The sequence below is a fragment of the Jatropha curcas genome, chromosome 9 (genome assembly GCF_041381405.1).
Source record: "Jatropha curcas cultivar XTBG-Jc1 chromosome 9, XTBG_Jcur_1.0, whole genome shotgun sequence".
Taxonomy (NCBI): domain Eukaryota; kingdom Viridiplantae; phylum Streptophyta; class Magnoliopsida; order Malpighiales; family Euphorbiaceae; genus Jatropha; species Jatropha curcas.
This window is the reverse complement of record NC_143159.1, coordinates 11,630,998-11,651,906: the sequence shown is the minus strand read 5'-3', so window position 1 is coordinate 11,651,906 and position 20,909 is coordinate 11,630,998. Positions and strand designations below refer to the sequence as shown.

The 20,909-nt window shown below is 30.1% G+C and overlaps 1 protein-coding gene and 1 non-coding gene across 9 annotated transcripts; one reads left to right on the top strand and one right to left on the bottom strand.

Annotated features, from left to right (window-relative positions):
- Nucleotides 1-337: 337 nt before the first annotated feature.
- Nucleotides 338-6,301, top strand: LOC105635929 (uncharacterized). 8 transcript variants are annotated; one of them, XM_089726441.1, is made up of 6 exons: nucleotides 338-570; nucleotides 979-1,086; nucleotides 3,776-3,930; nucleotides 4,340-4,578; nucleotides 5,169-5,317; nucleotides 5,790-6,301. In XM_089726441.1, the coding sequence occupies exons 3-6, from the start codon at nucleotides 3,791-3,793 to the stop codon at nucleotides 6,021-6,023; spliced, it is 762 nt and encodes a 253-aa protein (XP_089582567.1). In that variant the 5' UTR covers nucleotides 338-570; nucleotides 979-1,086; nucleotides 3,776-3,790; the 3' UTR covers nucleotides 6,024-6,301. The 8 variants fall into 8 exon arrangements, with proteins under 8 accessions (XP_089582567.1, XP_089582565.1, XP_089582566.1 ...); XM_089726439.1 differs by having other exon boundaries at nucleotides 3,716-3,930; XM_089726440.1 differs by having other exon boundaries at nucleotides 973-1,086.
- A 7,686-nt stretch (nucleotides 6,302-13,987) lies between these two features.
- On the bottom strand, nucleotides 13,988-14,778 carry LOC105635945 (uncharacterized protein At1g32220, chloroplastic). The gene is made up of 3 exons (XR_016322684.1): nucleotides 14,769-14,778; nucleotides 14,504-14,629; nucleotides 13,988-14,220 (listed from the first exon to the last, which is right to left on the bottom strand). It is a non-coding gene; the product is annotated as an uncharacterized protein At1g32220, chloroplastic (transcript).
- Between the last annotated feature and the right edge of the window lie 6,131 nt (nucleotides 14,779-20,909).

The window sequence follows — 20,909 nt, the reverse complement described above, 5'->3', positions numbered from 1 at the left end:
CATAAATTTATTTTTAAATATATATCTACACATAATTAGCCTTTGAAAATTTTTAATTTTTCTAATTTATTTTTAAAATAAAATTTTATTTTTCTACAATTTAGTTTACATAAAATTTAAATTTAGGCGTTGAGTTGATTTTTATTTTGAAATCATTTTATTATATATAATAAAATTAAGTATATAAAATTAATATTATAAATAATTTTAGAGTAATAATGTAATGTAAATAAATATTGTAATTATTTTAATTTAAATAAAAATTTATGTTTTAAATTGTATAAATAAAAATATTAAATGAATATAAATAACGATTATAATAAAAGTGGAACGCAGGTAAAAAAAAAAAAAAACGTAGTAAAAGAAAAAGGAAAAATAACAAATCGCAGAACCTGTCGATGACCGCCGACTTAACTTGCACCGTCAACGCCATATCTATTTTTTCCAGATCAACGGCGTCGTATCTCTCTCACTGTTCCTCTTCTTTCTAGTTAGGGTTTCTTCTCCTCTGTAAGGCGAGAAACGAACCTCACAAGTTATACATGCTTTTAGTTGTTGTATCATCTGCAGGTAATACTGTTTCAATTTATTTCTTTTTTTCTACGTTTTCTTTTTCCAATTAAATATCGAATAATATAAAAAAATAGCTTATGGATTCATGTTTTGATGACTTGAATTCGAAAGATTATTAATTTATTTATTTTTTTGAGATTTTCGGATTAATATAAATTGTATTATTTTTTTGGATTTTGTGATAGAAATGAGTAGATCGGGTCAATTTCGATTTGGTATTTTTTAATCTAAACTATCTGATAGTTAAGAAAATTAATAATTTGAGGTTGATCAAGTTCAACGAAGTTAAATTAACCAAAATTTTTGTTATTTTAATTTGGTTGACAGAAAATTAGTTGTTGGAGCTTGAAATAAAGATTTTTTTTTTGGGGTATTATTGTTGATATTGGATGATTATAGGAACAGAGCTACTCAAGACTGCAGAATAAATAACAGTGGCTCTACTTCTTTGCATTTTGTGACGGTCGTATAGAAGAGGAACATTTTCAGAATGATAACTAACTGCAGTACTAGGTATGCGTTTCTTTTGTTATTTATGTCTCTCTATTTTGTTGTATTGATCCTTTGTGTTTCCATTGGAATGGTAGTTTCTTCAGTTCTAGAATTGAAGTAATTATGGATGTGAGATGTATGGACCATCATGTTTGGTTCTCTAAGTATGTTTCCTGTTGAATGCATTCTCCTACTTGCCGAGATCACATTTTGTGTAATTAGCACATTTCATGTTTGGTCTCTTGCCTGCATTTGTGTTCGCTGTGCAGGGAAGTTGTATTGAACTTCCTTTGAAGCACTTGTATATTTCTGAAATTTAAGTTATTTTGGCTTGTCAATTTTATTGGAACAAAAAAAAAAAAAAAATTAATGAAAGGAAAAAGTTCCAACTTTTTTTTTTGGATTCTATTACTACTTATGTCGAGAGAGGAATGGAAGTTTCCACAACTGAATTGCAATTCTCTGTTTTTTTTTTTGTTTTTTTTTTATTTTTTTTTATTTTTTTTTAAATTTAGTTTGTTGAGAATATTGTTTTGAGATCCAAATTATTTTCTTTGTTTGTAATGTGGAAGTTGAGAAAGATTTTTTTTTAAAGCTTAAAACTTTATCATCGACATTGCAGTTCTTTTTTCATGCAATTTTGCACCGTTTTTCCATGGCTGGGAGTTGGATTCAATGCTGTTATAACAAAGGGTTACTTGGTATCAAGATTACAGAAGTGGAAAGATGGGGAACAGGGGGAAGCATAGAAAAGTGGAATGATTGAAAATAGAGGAGGAATAGAAAAGTTGAGGACATGAAAAGGAAGTTTTTCATGAGAAGGATGAACAAGTGGATTGAAACGAATCATGTTTTGATTTATTTGTTTTTATACATGTCAAAATCTTAATCACATGGACCATGCATGTGTTGGTTCATGATAGGGGTATGGGCATGGAGCATGGGGCATGGGGCACTAGAGGTGTTATGATGTGGAGTGCGTAGGCATAACGCTTTGTACAATCTATTTGTAGACATGCACACTTGACATCGTAGGGCACATGTCTACATGGGAACATGCATGCAAAAGTGAGAGATGAACTGTAGTACCATTACTGCAACATTTTCTTTGTTGGTTATATTTTCTGTTGGCTGTCTACGGACTCTTCTCTTTCTTTCAAATTTTAAATATCCTAGTTTAAAAGTATAAGCGAAATAGGATTAAGATTACAAAGCCATTGTGTGCTTGTAGTGGTCACTTACAGCTCTGTGTAAATGGTTTCATGTGTCTTTTGGTCAAAAGATTATGCCATGATGACTTTCTTTATTTAAATCATGTACTGCAGGCAATTATTAAATCTATGATTGGATCATTACTTTCATGGATAAGCAATTATTGCATCTATAATTGGATCATTACATAGATCTGAAGTTGAGTTTCTGTTTCATGTAATGAAAAAGTGGACATTCCAGGTCACAGGACCATAATTGCAGTGTAATTGTGTAACTGTAGTGTAATACGTACCATCTGAAGTCTTCTTCATTATCTAATGTATTTGACTGGGTTCTTGTTGTCCTTCTGATGAGACACTTCTGTAGATTAGTAGATCTTGCATTTGTGCTATGAATGGCATGCAAAGTTCATCTGTACTTTCTAATTTTCTAACTAATTCCCATTATTCAGGGCCATTGATCATCATCAATGGCATTGTCTTTATAAAACTGTTGGAAGGCTAGAGTTGTTAGTTTTCTTTATATTCAAACTTGAGGATTTGAATTTCTTGATACATATTGATCTGTAAGGTAGAAATGGAAGCCAAGAACGTAAGGCTATGTTTGGTATGATGTAATCAATCATGTAATGGAATAGGAATTATATTACATGACTGATTACATTGTTTGGTTAGACTTTTTTTAATCATGTAATGTAATTGAGATTACATGTGTAATTTTCATTTCCTAAATTAATGTAATATTATTTATATAAAAAAAAACTGTGTAAAGTCCATTACATTTCTCAAAGCCCATAACCATTCTCAACCATTATCACAACCATCATTTCACCACCACCACTCCATTGCCGCCGGCCATCACCACCATCACCACCACCACCACCACTGCAACTATCACTCCACCTCTACTATCACCGTCACAACCACCACCAACACCACCACCACCACCACCACTTCACCATCACTGCAACCACCGCTTTACCATCACTGCAACCACCACTTTGCTGCCGCCACTGCCGCTGCAACCATCGCTCTACCACAACCACCATCGCAGCCACCACTCCACCACTGGAACCACCAGTACTCTACTACCACCATCAATGCAACTACAGTTGCACAGTTGTTTAGTGTTCAGTTCATGTGTATTTTGATTTTCTATCAGTTATTCAAATTAAGTTTATGATGATTAATTTAAACTTGAATTTGCTGACAACGTTTTGATAGCAGTCTCCTTCATTTTAAATGTTCATTATTACATATAAAGAATATATAGTTATTCATAATTTCATTACCATTATGTATGAAGATTTGAGCTCTAATCAAACTTGAAAGTTTTTAATTTGAGCCTTGTATAATTGTAAAGTTTTTGTATATCCTTTTGTTTAAACAACTCATAAAAGTAGATGTATTTTTTGCTTATTAGTGATATTTTGAAGTAGAAGGGTGAAGAATTTGTACTATTCTCTTGCTCAATGACCGTATTATATCAAACAACGAAGGTAGGACGTCCGTTGATGAATCTTGTCAAATTCAAAGGAGTGTCCATTTTGGAGCAACTTCATTTGGAGGAAAAGCTACTCCGTACCTCTTCAGATAATTGGTGCATTGTAAATGATGGAACAAATGCCCCTGCCATAGTCATGGGACTGTCTGGGTAAGCTATCATTGGAGTTGTTTTACAGTAAAAGTTTTTGCTTTGCACCGCTGTAATTTAGTTAGAATGATCAGAATGCTATTCCAGCATGATGTTTTTTAATGTTAATAATTTCTTAACAATTAGTTAAATTGTGATGAAAATTGCTTTGGTGTATGTTATGGGGATAAAAATATTTACAATGTTCTAAATTTGAAAAGAGCGTACTTACCCAGATTACTTTTCACAGAGTAGGATAATAATAGATTAAGATAGATATTGGTAATTGTAGTAACATATTTGTCTTAATACATATTCAATTTGTCTGAGTACATGAGGTAACAACTATATATATCCATGTATTTTGTGGCTTTTTAGTCACAATTCATTTTCTTCAGATGTGTATTGATAGAGGTGAATGTTTACATAGGAAGCCTTCTGAACTTCTTGAAATTGGACCTGTGTTGCGAGATCATGTTCCTGTTATCAAAAGGTTTACTGGGGGTGGCACTGTTATTGTTGACGGTGGCACTATATTTGTCACTCTCATATGCAACAAGGATGATGTTCCTGGAGTGCAACCATATCCTCCTTCCATCATGTCTTGGAGTGGTCTGTTGTATAATGAAGTGTTTCAAGGGATTGGTGATTTCCAACTTCGAGAGAATGGTACATAGATTGGACTTTGATTAAAATTTCTTTTGGCGTATGTACCTATGTCATGCACTAGTGGAAGTGACACTCAAGAATAACATTAATTTAGAGAATTGCATATATACATCTTTGCATGCTTTAATACTCGAAAGAAATGAAATAGAAAAAGAAAACATAATTTTGTGTAACTTTTCATTGATGTAATCATGCATAGAAATTGATGCTTATTTGTTGTCTATTCTATATAGCTTGGAATACTTTCATTATCATTGCGAGACATTTTTGTGTGGTATTAGACAACAATCACAAAGAAAGATATGTAATTTATAGGTAGATGCTACATTGTTTTAACTACTTGGCTATTATATCTAAATTGGTGTATTTCTGTGCTATGAAATTTAATGTTGTTTCTCCCTCAATTATAGATTTGTAGATAAACATTTTAAGTTTGCTCTTTCATTAATACTTGAAGCAGAATTTGTTTTATTATTACTCAGTAAGCCATTTGAGCACTTTGTAATTCTCATCTGAAGTTCATGCATAAATCTGTCGTTTATTTTTACATTTATTTTTTATAGCTTTTTTAGACTTCTAATTTTTTGCAGATTATGTGTTCGGTGATCACAAGTTTGGTGGAAATGCTCAATCTATAATAAAAAGTCGGTGGGTGCACCACACTTCCTTTTTATGGGATTATGACGTTAAGAACATGGCTTACTTGAGGCTACCTGCTCTGGCTCCCAAGTACAGATCTGTAAGTTGTTATTTTGTTTCTTCCTCCATTATCTTTCTTCAACAATATTATTTTTTATTAAAATTTTTGTGAATCCTGTAGTGATGTGATTTATCAATTATTTCATTTGCTTTCCCTACTGATACATAAAACATTACAGTGTATTATTACTGTGATTGACAAAAGTAAAAAAATTGCACTGTCAAGTCAAGTTGTTATTTAGCGTGTTATTGTGAATATTCACGTTGAGATAATGTAATCTTGTTTTTCGTGCAATTTATTTGTTGTAACATAGAAAACTGTGCAAGCAGAAATGGGAGGGGTAATTGTAGTTTACATATTGTTCTCTTTACTTGATGACTTTTTTTTTTATTTTTTTTTACTTTTCACTTATTTTTCCTGTATACATACTGAAAACTGCAGCAAATATTGCCTAACCTCATTAATTACTTAAGCTGGTGTATGAAGTTTATGTTATTGTTGTACTCTGTAGGCAAGAAATCACAATGAATTTCTCTGTCGAATGAAGGAGTATTTGCCAAGATCAGTTTTCATTGAGAGAACCCTAAAGGCTCTCGAAACCCATTTCTCAGTGAAACCAAAAAACTCAGATGCAGTTCGTGTAACTAATACGGAAGGATTTGTTCATTCCACTAGGCTTCTTATGAAGCAGGAACTCGAGGATGCTAGGGAATCTATGCCGGAGAGCATAGCTCAGAGTGGTTAGTCTTTTGCACCAAAAGAAAATTTTATTCGGGGTTGGAGAATGGACATATGCTAGGTATATGACAACTGCCAGTTAAGCCCCCTAATTACTTAAAATTTATTGACATTTGTATATCTTTAGTTACTTATTTTTTAATCAATTGTTGCATTTGAGCATAATTCAAGTTCTTACAATATTCGATTGGAAACTGAATTTTGTCATGATTATTGAAAACCTATTGATTGTATTAGATGCAAAAACCTTTTTTGAAGTTCTTACAATACTGCACTTTTTAAAAACTTTTACAGCTAATATTTTGTTGACAGATATTTTGAGCCTCAACTCTAACCATATTGATTCATAGGACTTTGAATGTTCATTGTGTCTCTAATTTTTGCTTCTATGGGAATTGTAATGGAACAGTGAAAAATGGATATAGGGCACCATTCCTAGAATTATTTGTCATTGTTTGAGAAAAATATATCGCACTTTGGTTTGAAGAAAATGTAGGAGTTACAATTTGGTTTGGTTTTTATGGAAGATTCACCTGATTCTACATGTCAATTAACAAAATTAATGTGTTGAAAAGCTATTATTTGGTTTTGTTCTGTTAGTTGGTAGTCCCTCACTTTTCCTTTTTACCTAATTTTGTTAATGATTCGTGTCACACCATTTTTGAGCGGCTTGGTTCTTGAGTCACTTGAGACTTGATTTCAAAAAAAGTTTGTTCATTTTAGCATCTTTTGGGTTTTCTTTTTATTATTTTTAATTATAAATTATAAATAAATTGAATTCCAACTTGAATTTCCAAGTTGGATTGAGCTTGAATTCGAATATATTTCTATCAAGTTAAGCTTGAGTTTAATAGAGCTTGGCTCAACTTAGTGCTCGCTTTCTTTTTCCCTTAGAGTGTTTCTAATGAAATGCATTTCATGTATTTAATAATTAAATAATGTTGCCTTCTAAAACATTATTTGACCTAGTTTCCGGACACTTATAGACATAAAGAGGCTCCTATTCCAAGAAAATCTATAATGGTGGTGATATAGAGGTTAGAATATGGGTGATTGCTTTGGTAATGATGATGATGGCTTTCACTGATTGAGACTTGAGATGCTGGCAGTGATGCCATGAGTGATCTTTACATAGCTAATTATAAATATAAATTTTTAAATGTTAAGAGGAATTATTTTTAATTAGCTCACACTGACCTTCTCTTAATTTTAATTAGCTAATTGTGTTCTAGAAAATAAGGAACTTTAAATTTAATGCACACCTTAAATTTAATTTTTACTTTATTAGGAGCAACATCAATTTCTTAAGCATTGAGGGGAGCAGTATTTACTTTGAAAGACAATTGTCTATCAAATATCAAGTGGAAATCAGATTTTAATTTAATGGTTTAAAATTATTATCGTAGAGCATACTTTGGTAGGCAATTGGGCTTATTTTCACTGGCCGTCGCGAGAGTATAAATCCTATCACTCTAGGGAAAATTATAAATGTTTTCTCATGTTATGTCAAAATTAAATTCTGTGTCCCTATTTTTTTGAAAATACGCTGATGTGTTTCTATGTTTTGATTCCTAGCAATTATTTTCTCCTTTGGTCAATATTTTCAATTTCTTTGTTAAAAGGTTTGTGAAAGGACACAAACATCCTTATCTCTCTACTAAAGGAATGTTGTTGCTGGTGTATTGCAACTCATTCAAGAAAATCAGCAGGAATAGATCCATGTAGGTCATTTGTTGCTAGGTTAAGCTGCTCCAGATTAGACATCGTTCCAAGTTCAGTAGGAATATTGCTTGAAAGCTGCTTGTTATTCATCTGAAGAACCTACAATGGCATCTTGCATAATTCTTTTGGGATCTCTCCGACTAGTTCATTGGAGGAAAGGTCAAGCTCCTGCAATTGAGTTGCTTTGGCAATCTCAGTTGGTATGCTACCAGAAATTTGGTTGTTGGAAATTTTCAAGCGTGTTAAATTTTGTAACTTCCCTCAATTTTCTGATATTTCCCCATAAAATTTATTGAAGCTCATTCAATATAATCCAAGTTTGGATGTAAGCCTAAATCTTCTGGTATGTTTTCCTGTAAGTTGGTTTCTTTAAGTCGAACTTTAACTAGGGTATTGCATGAATTGATGAGAAGGAGATAGAGGGGGAAGGCGAGACAGAAGGGAGAGAGAATAAACAAGAAGAGGAAAGAAGACGAGAGGATATTTCAGTATTTTTCTTTAAATTTATCAAAAAAATCAAAAATATTGACGGAAGGATAGAATAGTTGGACGGAATGAAAATATAGGGACAAAGTAGTATATTTTAAAAAATATAAGCACAAAATAGTTAATTGCCATAATGTGAAGATGGGTTTATAATTTTCCTTATTAACTTATTGTCCTTAAACTTCAATTTAACACTTAAAAATTTCTCAATTATTATTGGAGTAATATAAAATATTATTTATCAATTCCCAGTCATTAGTCAGAGTTAAAAGGATATAAATAGATTTTTTTAGTAAATAATTGAAAAAAGATTCCACATCATCGAAGTTAGTAATAAATAATTCTCTCTTTTGCATGTTGCTAGCACAAGTAATCATGGTAACTTAAAACTTAAAACCAGTGAAAGTAAGGATTCACTGAAACGGAGGAGTTCGACCGATTCAATATGATTCAACTGGATTTTTATATTTAGTATTTTAAGTATATTTATTAAATAAAATTGAAAATATAGGTTATAAAAAAATTTTGATCTTAAATAAAAAAAACATTTTCAAATTTGACTTTTTCGAAAAGAATATAAAATTAGTAAATAATTTTATACAAAAAGAATAAAATATGAATAAATTTAATTAAAAAAAATTAATTAATTACCATAAAATTTATTATTATTTTTCACGTGTGGTTTTAAAGTTAGGTAATTTAATTATTTTAATTAACATATTAAGATTTTCGGTTTAGTAATAAAGAAGCCCAAAAATTAAAAATTCATTGGGCTAATTTTTAAGAAGCCTAAATTTTAAAAAAGGTCCTCATCTTAAGGAAAAATCCAGAAATTGAACCGAACTGATTCTTAATCAGTCTGGTTCGCCGATTTTAATCGATTTTTAGCCAGTTTTATAGACATCTAATTTTCCTATGCAATCTAGATTGAAATACAATTTGATTTCCAGTTGAACCGGTCAGTTCGGTTCGATTTTCAGAACAATGCTCCTATCATTATAAAGTGCATACAATCCCCACATTACAGAATGGAAAGAACAAGAAAAAAAAAATAATTTTTTTAAAATACACAATTTGAACATATGCTTTTGTACAAAATTATACAAAATGAAATTAAATACTTTCTCCGTTCCATTTTGTTTGTTGATGTCCCAAAATGTTTGCAAGACTTCTAAATTTCGATATGTAAATAATTATTTTTCTCATAATAATATTTATTATCCTTCATTAAATGAGAGACTTTTATTAATATTTTCAATGAGTTAAGGGTAAAAAGAAAAATAACTTTTATTTATTAAATCCTTAATACGCGTGTTTTGTCAAACCATGCAAACAAAATGGGACGGAGGGAGTATTTTATTTTTTTTCATTTAATTTCTCCTCTTCTATTATATAATGTTGAAATTTAGAATAAAATTTAATTAATTAAATTCAATATATTATATTTTTCTTCTCTATATCTATATATATTTATTTTAGAATATTCATGCGTTTGCTAAAAGAAATTAAAAATATTTATATTATATTATTATTTCCTCCGTTTCTACCAAACAATATGTTTCTTTCTATTTTTCAAAAATTAAAGAAAATTATCTAATATAGTTTAAACAATTAATTTTAACTACACTTTTTTCTAATATGCTCCTATATTAATATTTGATGGTTTATAAATAATTGAATAAAATTGACAATAAGTAAACTAAATATTGATATATTAGAGAAATAATTAATTTATATTTTTTAAAACGAAAAATAGCCAATATTGATGAAAGAATTCTTGTGAAAATTTAAAAAAAAAAATTGGAAAGAAGGATTTAATAATGTGGTTGGGGGTTTGTGAAATACACACTTTTATATGATGAGTGGAGCAAGCGAATGACATTATAAAATTAAAAAAATTTCAACTCAAATCACGTAAGTTTAGTAAGGGATTAAAGTGGGCCCTTTCTATACGGTAGAAATTATTGAGTCTCTCGGTGTCAACTTTAACTGGTTGAGTATCGGAAACTAATAAACAATTTTTTTTATAATGTTACTTCAATAATAGTGAGGGAGTTTTAAATGACGAAATGAAATTTAAGGAGGATAAAGTGATAGAGCCTGTAATTTGGATGCCTCAAATTGTCTGTGTAATAGAACCATAATGGAAAATAAAAATTTTGGAGCTAATATAACCTATAATAGTTGAATAACACTCTGAAAATGAAGGATATCCGTTTCATTTCAAGAAAAAGCAATTTCTAGTTGTTCTATGTTTCACAATTACAATAAACAAAGTCCAAATGCAAATGATATCAAATATAGGTCACACGATGTTTTCTTACACGGACAACTCTATGTGACACTATCAAAAGGGATATGGATGTCCATAACAAAGGTTCTTGTAAAGTTGAATAAGAAAAAAAAAGACAAAGGATGCAACATTCATAAATAACCTTGTCGACAAGGAATTCATGCTACCAAATAAGTAACAGAGTACGTTTAAAATTTTTATCAATAATGTTAAAAAGATACCAATATTCAAAATAATAAAGATAGTGATTTCAACGTTTCAGTGAAACAGTTTTCTTAAAAAGCTAAATCACTTATTAAAATATGACAGCTCTTTGAAAGGGAGAAGGAGATTGACCTGGTCAAGGGAACAATTGTATAATAAATAATTTATATTATTATTTTTAAATATGTAAAATTATAGTAGATATTTAAATAAAAAGTACCGGGTTTATCTATCTCTTTTTTTTTTTCAATATCTTATCATGCAAATAATAAACTTTTGAAATAAATCAAGAAAAAATAAAATTATATAACGAGTAAAAATAATGAGTATTTTTAAAAAACTAATGCACAATAAATATACTATTCAGATTAGTGAAAGTTCACTGTCTGATACATGTATTTAATTCTCTAAACAATTAGTGGCAGATCCACTTTTAGAAAAAAGGGGATCAATTGGCCCTAGGGGTGACCACGATTTCAAAACTGTCAATTCCGATTCCAAAAATTCTGAAACCGAAATCGAACTAGAAACTGACGGTTCGGTTACGATTTGTACGATTCAGATTTCAGTTCCTTAACGGTTCTAAAATTGACAGTTTTGGCCGGTTTTCTGATTAATTTTTCGGCAAATCGTATAATTATAAAATCAAAAATTAGGAAATAATTTTTTAAAATTTAAAATTTAAATATTTATGAAATAACTTTTAGAAAAAACTTTAATAAAAAAGCTTAACTTAATTTTTTTTTAAAAAAAAAGGCTTGAACTTACTATTTTTTCTTTTTTTAGAAAAATGACTTGAACTTAATTTATTTTTTTTAAATGAAATGGGCATTTACAGTAAATTCAAAAAAATAAACTTTCCATAAATACCCTTAAAAAACTAGCCATTATATGGTTGTTAGGAGGGTTAATTTGGAGATTTTACAAAAATATTCAGCAAAAAAGTTATTGGAACAGGGTGGAATCGCCGGTTCAAACCGGCAGTTTTGGTTGGAAAGATCGCCGGTTCCAGCCGATTCTTGGAACCACCGATTCACGGTTCCTCAGAAGTTGGAATCGGAATCGGACACAGACCTCTAGTTCCAATTTTGATTCTTACCAGTTCTAATTCCTCACGGTTCCAGTTTTGATTCTGACCAATTCCAGTTTCTCATGGTTCCAGTTCCGAAAACTGTGAAATGGCCACAATTGGCCCCTCTTTTTTTAAAAGTTTCCTTTAAATATACATACACTTTTCTAAAATTAACCTTTCTTAAAATCAAAATTGAACTCTTTTTATTTTGTTTTTATTATATATTTGTGAGTCCTGTTATATGACAGAACCCAAAAGAGGAGTGAATTGAGTTTTTTAAAAAATTTAACTTTTAAAACCAAAGATCAAAATTCTAAAGTAGTAGAATTAAAACTTCCTCATAAAGCTATAAAAAATTAGAGCACAAAATACTATTCAAATTCAAATTTCTTTAGGATATAGTAGAATAAATTAGAATTGGAGAAATCATGAATAGAAATCCAAATTCTATTACTTCCACAAAGATAGAGCTTTTACACATTCAGAAATAGAAAAACATTAATAATTTTGCATTTCTAGAAACATAAACAGATGTGTGTAAAACAAGTGTAATCAAGCAATATCTCAAACTAGAAAGAAGATAAACATAAGGATTTATAGTGGTTCGGCATTAACCTGCCTACATCCACTCCTTAAGAACTTCTCTTGAAATTCTCTACTATGTTATCTCTTTTAAAGAGTAAGAGACAAACCAATATTGCAGAGAAAATAGATCAAATACCTATATTTAACCTTTGACGCACTATATTTACAAGGTTCTAGTCAACTTCTACCTTTTTATTTTACAAAGAACAAAAAATTCAAATTCAATCTTTAAAATCTCATTAAAGGAGACGGTTGTTTGATAACCTTTACAACATAGTTTTTCAATCTAAGCTATACACAAATATTTTTTATTTAAAACCTCTAGTCTACAACAAATTACAACAAATTTATATAAATAGAGAAAAATGCATTATAAGCATAGGAAGAACAAAAGAGAGATTGAAACAAAAATTAATATCAAAATTGTTCTTCAAAAGAGTTATTGTAAATTTCTTCCCTTAAAAATTTTCAGTAAACTTGTAGGAGAAAAGAAATAAGGAGGCTGAAGAGAAGAACCTTGAATATTTTGAAACTTTGATCTTTTACTCTTGATTTTTGATTTGATAGAGGAAGTCATTTTATACTTAGACAAAATATTTTCCCATTAGAAATGCAACGTTCAGATATCTTTAAAGGAAGATATTTTTCTGACATAAAAGTTTAAAAGGAATGGCTTGGGATGGTGTTAGAAAAGATGCTAGTCATTTGTTTGTACTAAAACAAGCAAGACCGGGTAGGTGATATGCAGTATATAAAAACTAGTTAGCTTTTATTAGAAACTGATCAATTCTGTCAGAACAGAACAGAACTGCTTTTTATAGAAAATCTTTTTTTGATTTGACATAACCTCCAAAATTTTTGCCAAAACCATTTTGTATTTTGATTTCCATGAAACACAATAATCAAAGGCATTTTTCCCTCAAAAAATTTTACTCAAAAGATTTCAAAAATAATTTTAAAAGAAAATTTTAAAATATAAGTAATTTGCCCTTATAATAACATAAATCTCTATATCCTACATTTATCCTAATAACTCTTACAAACTAACTAAATTAATCTTCACTTTATCTTCATAGTCTTCAATAATCTTCCCAGTCATAGGAATCACAAATCTTCATTAGTTCACCATAAAAAATTCTATATAAAATAATTTAACACATACATAATATTAAATTTATTTGGTTTGTAAATCATCAAAATCTTTAGGCATTTTCCTTGAACCAATAATATTGATCTCAGAAATTTTTTTTTTCTAGGTAGACAATGTATTTGGTTGTTGCCTTCTAAAAGTTTTTGGATTTTGTTAGAGACGGGTGAATGATTCAGAATGTATACTTGTTGCATGACTCTTCACAATGTTTGATCAATTTCCTTTTATCATTTTGTTGGAAATCTTCAAATGACACATCTAACACTTTCTTAAATAAGCTCTTTCAAGAAATAAATTTTATATTTTCATATATTTGCTCCATATGTTACCCATGAACCGGATCTAAGGAAGTTTTATCCTCACGAAAATTATAACCCAATATTTTAGACATTCACAGAGGCTGTGATAGTTTGCAGACTTTTTATGCATCCGTATCATCATCTGTTTCTGATGCATTTATCACTGCAAAAAGTCTTCATCTGTTATTGCATTTATCACTGCAAGTGCAACATCATCGACATTAACTGGTGGTGCCAAAATGAGATATGATGCTGGAAGAGAACTTAATGGTTTGGTGAAGGTTTGGGTAGCACGGAGAATTCTCTCCACTGGTTCCCCAATCAAATCTAGAGGAATCTCAAAACCATCAACCCTTCTTTTTCCATAGATGAAGGCAGGTCTTAACACAACACCTGAGAGCATTCAAATTCAAGAACGATCATAAACATGCAGTGATACAAGTTAATGTTCATTAGTAGATTTATGGCCCTTTTATTTTTTGTAATTGATATTCCAACTCAAAGAATCTTGATCATCCACAGAATTCTATTCAGATGCATATCGTATTTATCACATCCATTTACCTTTTTTTTTTCACATGAAAGACATCAATAGTTCTAAGCCATCATATGCAACAGGAATGCATCTTCAAAATCATATGCTTAGAGTCATTAAGGCAATGCCAAGAAGTAGTACCGGAGTTTGGATTCTTTGAAAGAACCTCCGACTCTGCTTTCCTCTTTCCTGCAAAGTATCCAGATGAAAGCAAAAATGATTGTAGATTATAATAATGCACCGAGATCAAGATAAACTCGGGAATTCCTGCAAAGGGAAAGAAAAGGAAAAATGTAAATTACCTCCAAGCACAAATTTTGATCTGCTAATTCAAATGCAGTTTTCATGGATGTTAGTCAAATCAATGTCAGCATATATATTATATAATGAATTAAGACCTGGTCACCTGGTGGCATCTCTAAATTTATATTTGAGGACTCTTCACCAGTATATAGATGTTTAATGATTGTTATGAATGGTTATCATCCTAAAATGATATTCCATATTTGTGCCAGCTAAAGACAATTTTCTTTTTTCTAGAACTTCCTTTTATGCCATATAACTTGTAATAATTATTCAGTGTCTCAACTATTAAAAAGCTTAAGATGAAAAATTAACATACGAAACGAGTTACCACACTTGCTCCAAACTTTTAACTCCAACTGATTGCCAATAAGTCAAACTGAAATAACTCTATTAGTTATGCCATCAGCATAACATGTCCAAGACCAAGTTTCAATTTATATTCTATATTATCTTCTCTTTTCCAAAACCAAATATAAGTGAAGCCATTGTATCTTAGTTACATAACAAAACAAAATGAAACATCGATGCGACAACATAAAAAGTAAGAATGAGGGGAAGGGCAATAGAAGCATCGTGTACCATGATACAAGCACAATGAAATTCTATTGTTACACAAGTGCCATATATGATGGGTTGAGGTAAAAGATGACTTCTGTTGAACTCCTCCTTTACATGAAGGGAATGAATGCCTTAATTTAATGGAATTTAATCCGGGATCCAACCAAGTTACAAATATATATTTTTCAATAAGGATGTAATAGCCCAAATCCAATAATTATTACCGTCCTTTCTTCAACACTGGCTAGCTAAAAGTGGAGCATTAAAATATTTCTTCTTACAAGTTCAAGCATCCAAAAATAAAGAATTGTTCACGACACCCTTTCCTTTCATTCTTTTGTGCCATGGTTAAAAAACTAATCTTTAATTATATTCTAATGTAACACCACAAAAATCAGACCTACAAGTTATGTAAGTCGCCAAAGCAGTCATGTGAATCATGCATTCATTGTCATATTGAAAACTACTACCTAGAATGGGAATAATGCTCCCTCTATAAGCAAAATGATGAGATCATCATTGTTTTTTGTAGCGACAGCAATGCTTCAGTACTAGGTGACAATTGTTCGTTGCACATGATGAACAGTTTATCAATTATTAAGTCACCATTTTCCTGATTTTTCTGTTTTCACCTTTTGATTATATGATGTTTCACTGTCAATGTATAAAAAGAAATTAGCAAACCTTGTTCTCTCTAACTTGGTGAACTAAAAATAAAACATTTTTTCATTTACAACAAGAAGAAAGCAGTAATGTTTTATTTTCCAATTATAACCAACAAGGTGCACGCTAAGCATGCATATCATATGAAAACTTATAATGCACTTTTGAGTACTCATTTGAGTCTTTGGTCCTTCTAAAAGGTGTTTACCACAGAGCCAACAATTGACTTGTTAACTGAGTTACAAGAGAGCTTAAGAAAACACCTACATGGTGCGGTGAAGAAAATTAATGATCACTATGCCAATGTTCACAATGTGCTTGAAATTTCGCTCAACAAATATAGTACTGTGGATAAAAATTTCAAAAGAAATTGTAACGTATAATTTTGTGAATCTGGATATTGTAAACAAATATGCCGAAGAATATACTGAAAAAAAAGCTGAATTATCTAAAGAAGTATGCTGAAGAAAAAAATTTATTAGGTTTGTTGTTCTTTTTTCTAAAATTAATTTTTTAAAAATTGCCACAACATCTATTATATATATTTTCTTGCATTTTTAGATTTTCTGTGTGTACTTGTTCAAGTCAAACCAGCGATGGTGGCATGAAAAGAGACATCAAAATTGTCAATGAAGAGTAATTATTACTCTTATTTTTAATTTTCACTAAATTAATATTTTTAATTGTTTAAATGTTTTTTTCTAACTTAGATGATTTTATTTGTTAATATTTAGAATGGAACAACTATATTTATGGAAAGATGTCGCTGTGAACGAAGGACGAATTCTTGAGTATTTTTATAAAGATGGCCAGTTTCCAATTATAGCATTATCAAATGTTCATGCTGAATATTATGAAGGTAAAAATTTTTATTTTTCTATATTATTTGATGTCAATAAATATATTTATTAAAAATTTGCTTTTTAACATTAATATTTTAAAGTTTGATTTTATAATTTGTTTTATAGGTGATCTTCAAATCCAATCTACTTCTGTAAGTACAATATTGTTTAATTCAAATACTCCGTTGGTAGATAAGCTTCGAAATACGTAAGTTATATAATTTTAATTTCAAATAACAAACTATATTATGAAATTATTATTGAAAATCATATATTAATATATTAATATATCTAATTTACTTTTTCTTTTTTTCAGCTATTTTATATGGCAGGAAAATATCAAAGTTGTTTTTTATCAAATTCAGAAAATTTTGAACGGGGACCAAAAGTTGAATTAGAAGAAATAAAATGACAAACATTTAAAGTTTGTATTTTAGTTTAATATTTATTTAAAGTTATAAATTTTATTAATATTGTTATTATTAATAATAACACAATTAAAATATCTAGGGTGTGGAATGTTATTTTGAGGGGGAAATAAGAAGCATTGTAACTAAAGATGCTTCATGGTTCAAAACTTGCAAAACATGTGTGGTAAAAAAGTTTATGAACAAAGTGATGGTAAAGCAAGATGCTATGATGGTGGAAAAGAAGATATTGCAGGTACTTGCTTATGTTCTACATTTATAGTGGAAAGACATCATTTTTAGCAACAATGTTTGAGGAAGCTGAAATATTAATTGGAAAGACCAACGATAGTCATTGAAGATGATGAAGAAGACGTCGAAAATAGAACAAGACTAAAGAAAAATGATATGTTTTTATCATGAGATATGTTTTTATCTTTACTTATTAAAAATGATTCGGAAAAAAATGATTTACTCATGTAATGCAAAATATTGAAGACTCTGTGTACTTCAATAGTGATTTTTTTTTTATTTTAGATTAAAATAGTAATAAAATTTTATAATATTTAAATCAGAATTAAAAATTGTCTACGTTGCCATTTACATGATTTAATGGTTCTATTGCTCATTTCATTATTATAGTATGTAAATTTGATAAATATTTAGTTCATTTAATAACTAACTAGATATAGAAGAAATAACAACTCATATTAATTTATTAAATCATCTTTGACTAAGCGCGTGTACATATATATATATATATATATATATATATATATATATATATATATATATATATATATATATATATATATATATATATATATATATACAGAATATATAAATAATTTAAAATAAATACCTAATTATTATAAACCATTAAATTATAAAATGAAATTTTAATAAAAAATTGAAGTTACTCGGTTCTAAAATTATTCTATTACCAAATGAATCTTAATTTTATATTCATAAAATACCAATTTCATATAAATATTATTGTAATTTCGCACCTCAATTTGTTGTAATATAATTTTGTATTATTATGTCATTTTATTAGTAATCAACATTCGCATTGGACAATTTTATCGAGCAACATAAGATATGGTATGTTATTTATTTTAAATTTATTTATTTCAATTAATAAAGAACCAAATTTTAAATTATTAAACACAATTACATGAACAAGTAAAAGAAGTATACAATGAAAAGACAGATAAAAAAAACTAACAACTGTAGAAAAAAAAACTAAACAAAGAAGGAAGAGAGATTTCAACAAATTACAGCAAACAAATGACCCAAGTGATTGAAATGAATGCAATACAAAGAAGCAAAGGAAAGAATGGCTATTAGAGCACAAATACAATTTTGCGAATACTACGGTAAGACAAAATCACGTTATAGTAACAATAAATAAATATATCATGTTAAAATTTATTAAATCATAGTACTCTCTCAGCACAATTATTATATCATCCTATGTGTTCAGCTCTTTAGAAACTAAAGAATGTCTCTCCGTGCAACTATTGTGGCGCTAAGAGGTTTGAATATGACACACCCATATTCTGTTGTCAAAATAGCAAAGTGAAGCTTGCAACATAAAAAATATCAAAACATTTGCTGGATTTATTCACCTCAACTAATGATGAAGCAAAATAATTCAAAAGGAATATTAGATTGTACAATAGTATCTTTGCATTCACTTCATTCGGAGTTAATTAGTGTTGTAAAAATTGGACTTTTTTTGCCAAATTAAAAATAATTTGTGAATTACTGTACTGAGTAACTACACCAGGTAAATTTCCAGATAAGTAGAGGAGCCACAAACAGTCTCATTTAAAATCCACTTGCCTTGGACTCAATTCATGTTGTTTGACAGAATTTACCTAAACATGCAATTAATCAAACAATAACCACTAAAATATTTTTGCCCAACAATAGCTATTAAATAAATAAAGACAAAGCAATAAATAAGAGAAAACACCAGAATTTTAACGAGGTTCGGTTAATTTTGCCTACGTCCTCGGACACTACCAAATTTATATTTCACTGAAGAAATATACAAATTGAGAGAGGAGAGAAACTTGTCTAACCCAGTAGGTATTGGAAGACAAGTTGAGATGATTAAAATGAAGAAACTAGGCTCCTTTTTATAGCCAAAAGGAGCCCCTCTCCCTTCCTAAAATCCCGACGTGGGATATTTGCCACATAACCAACAATCTCCACTTTGGCGAAAATCCCACCAATGCAAGCTTCTGCTCGATCTCTCACAAAGTTGCAATGTTTACAAATGCACTTGGTCGTGCCAAGCTTCAATTTTTAACAATGTTAATCAAGTCCAAACAGTATTTGAACTTGACAGCTATCACCGCTTTTGTCAACATATCAGCAGGATTCTCAGCAATCTGAATCTTCTGGAGTTGAACCTGTCCTTCCTCTAAAATTTCTCTAACAAAATGAAATCGAACGTCGATATACTTCGTCCTTGCATGATAAACTTGGTTCTTTGCCAAAGTGCTATCACAATGTACAACAATGTTGTTTTGCCTAATTCCCAATTCATCAAGCAATCTTTGAAGCCAAATTGCTTCCTTCACAGCCTCTGTAACTGCCATATACTCTGCCTCTGTTATAGATAAAGCCACTGTTGACTGTAAATTAAACTTCCAACTAACTGGTGCTTTTGCAAGAGTAAACACATAACTGGTAGTTGATCGACGTTTATCCAAATCATCGGAATAATCAGAATTACAGTATCTAACTATGCGTTGACCACTATTCTTATCCTGCTCAAAAATCAATCCAACATCCAGGGTGTTCAAAAGGTACCGTAGAATCCATTTCACAACTTGCCAATAATCCTTGCCAGGATCATGCATGTATCTGCTCACAACTCCAACTGCCTGTGAAATGTCTGGTCTTGTACACACCATAGCATACATCAAGCTACCTACAACATTTGCATAGGCAACTTTTGAAATGTATTCCCGTTCTGCATCATTTTTTGGCGACTGAGCTGCACTGAGTTTGAAATGAAGAGCAAGAGGTGTACTAACAGGCTTGGTTTTATCATCCATACCAAAACGCTTTAGTATCTTTCTCAGATATTGCTTCTGATTCAGACAAAGTCTCCCCAATTTCCTATCTCTGGTTATCTCCATGTCGAGAATCCTTTTTGCTTTGCCCAGATCTTTCATTTCAAATTCTTGATTCAACTGATTCTTCAAATTCTCAATTTCTTCTTTATTCTTTGAAGCTATCAGCATATCGTCAACATACAAAAGTAGATAAATGAAAGAGCCATCTTGTAGCTTGCGCGAATACACACAATGATCCTATTTGCTTCTTGTGTACTTCTGCCCTTGCATAAACTTATCAAATCGCTTGTACCACTGCCTCGGAGATTGCTTCAATCCGTAAAGCGATTTTTCAAGTTTGCATACCATATTTTCCTTTCCAACAACTTTGAATCCTTCTGGCTGAGTCATGTAGATTTCCTCTTCCAGATCTCCATGTAAAAATGTAGTTTTTACATCCAATTGAACTAGTTCCAAATCAAACTATGCTACCAAAGCTAACAAAATTCGAATGGAGGAATGTTTTACAACTGGAGAAAACATTTCATTATAATCAATTCCCTCCATCTAAGCGTAGCCTTTAGTTACCAACCTTGCCTTATAGTGAACATTATTTCTATCAGGAAATCCTTCTTTCTTTGCATATACCCATTTGCATTCGATCGCCTTCTTTCCCTTTGGTGGATCAACTAAGTTC

Bases quoted from the DNA above. Each gene is read 5' to 3' on its own strand.
- LOC105635929 (XM_089726439.1), top strand. From the start codon at position 3,749: ATGACCGTATTATATCAAACAACGAAGGTAGGACGTCCGTTGATGAAT. The intron at 3,931-4,339 runs GTAAGCTATCAT...ATGTTTACATAG, and splicing joins ATAGTCATGGGACTGTCTGG to GAAGCCTTCTGAACTTCTTG. The intron at 5,318-5,789 runs GTAAGTTGTTAT...TGTACTCTGTAG, and splicing joins TGGCTCCCAAGTACAGATCT to GCAAGAAATCACAATGAATT.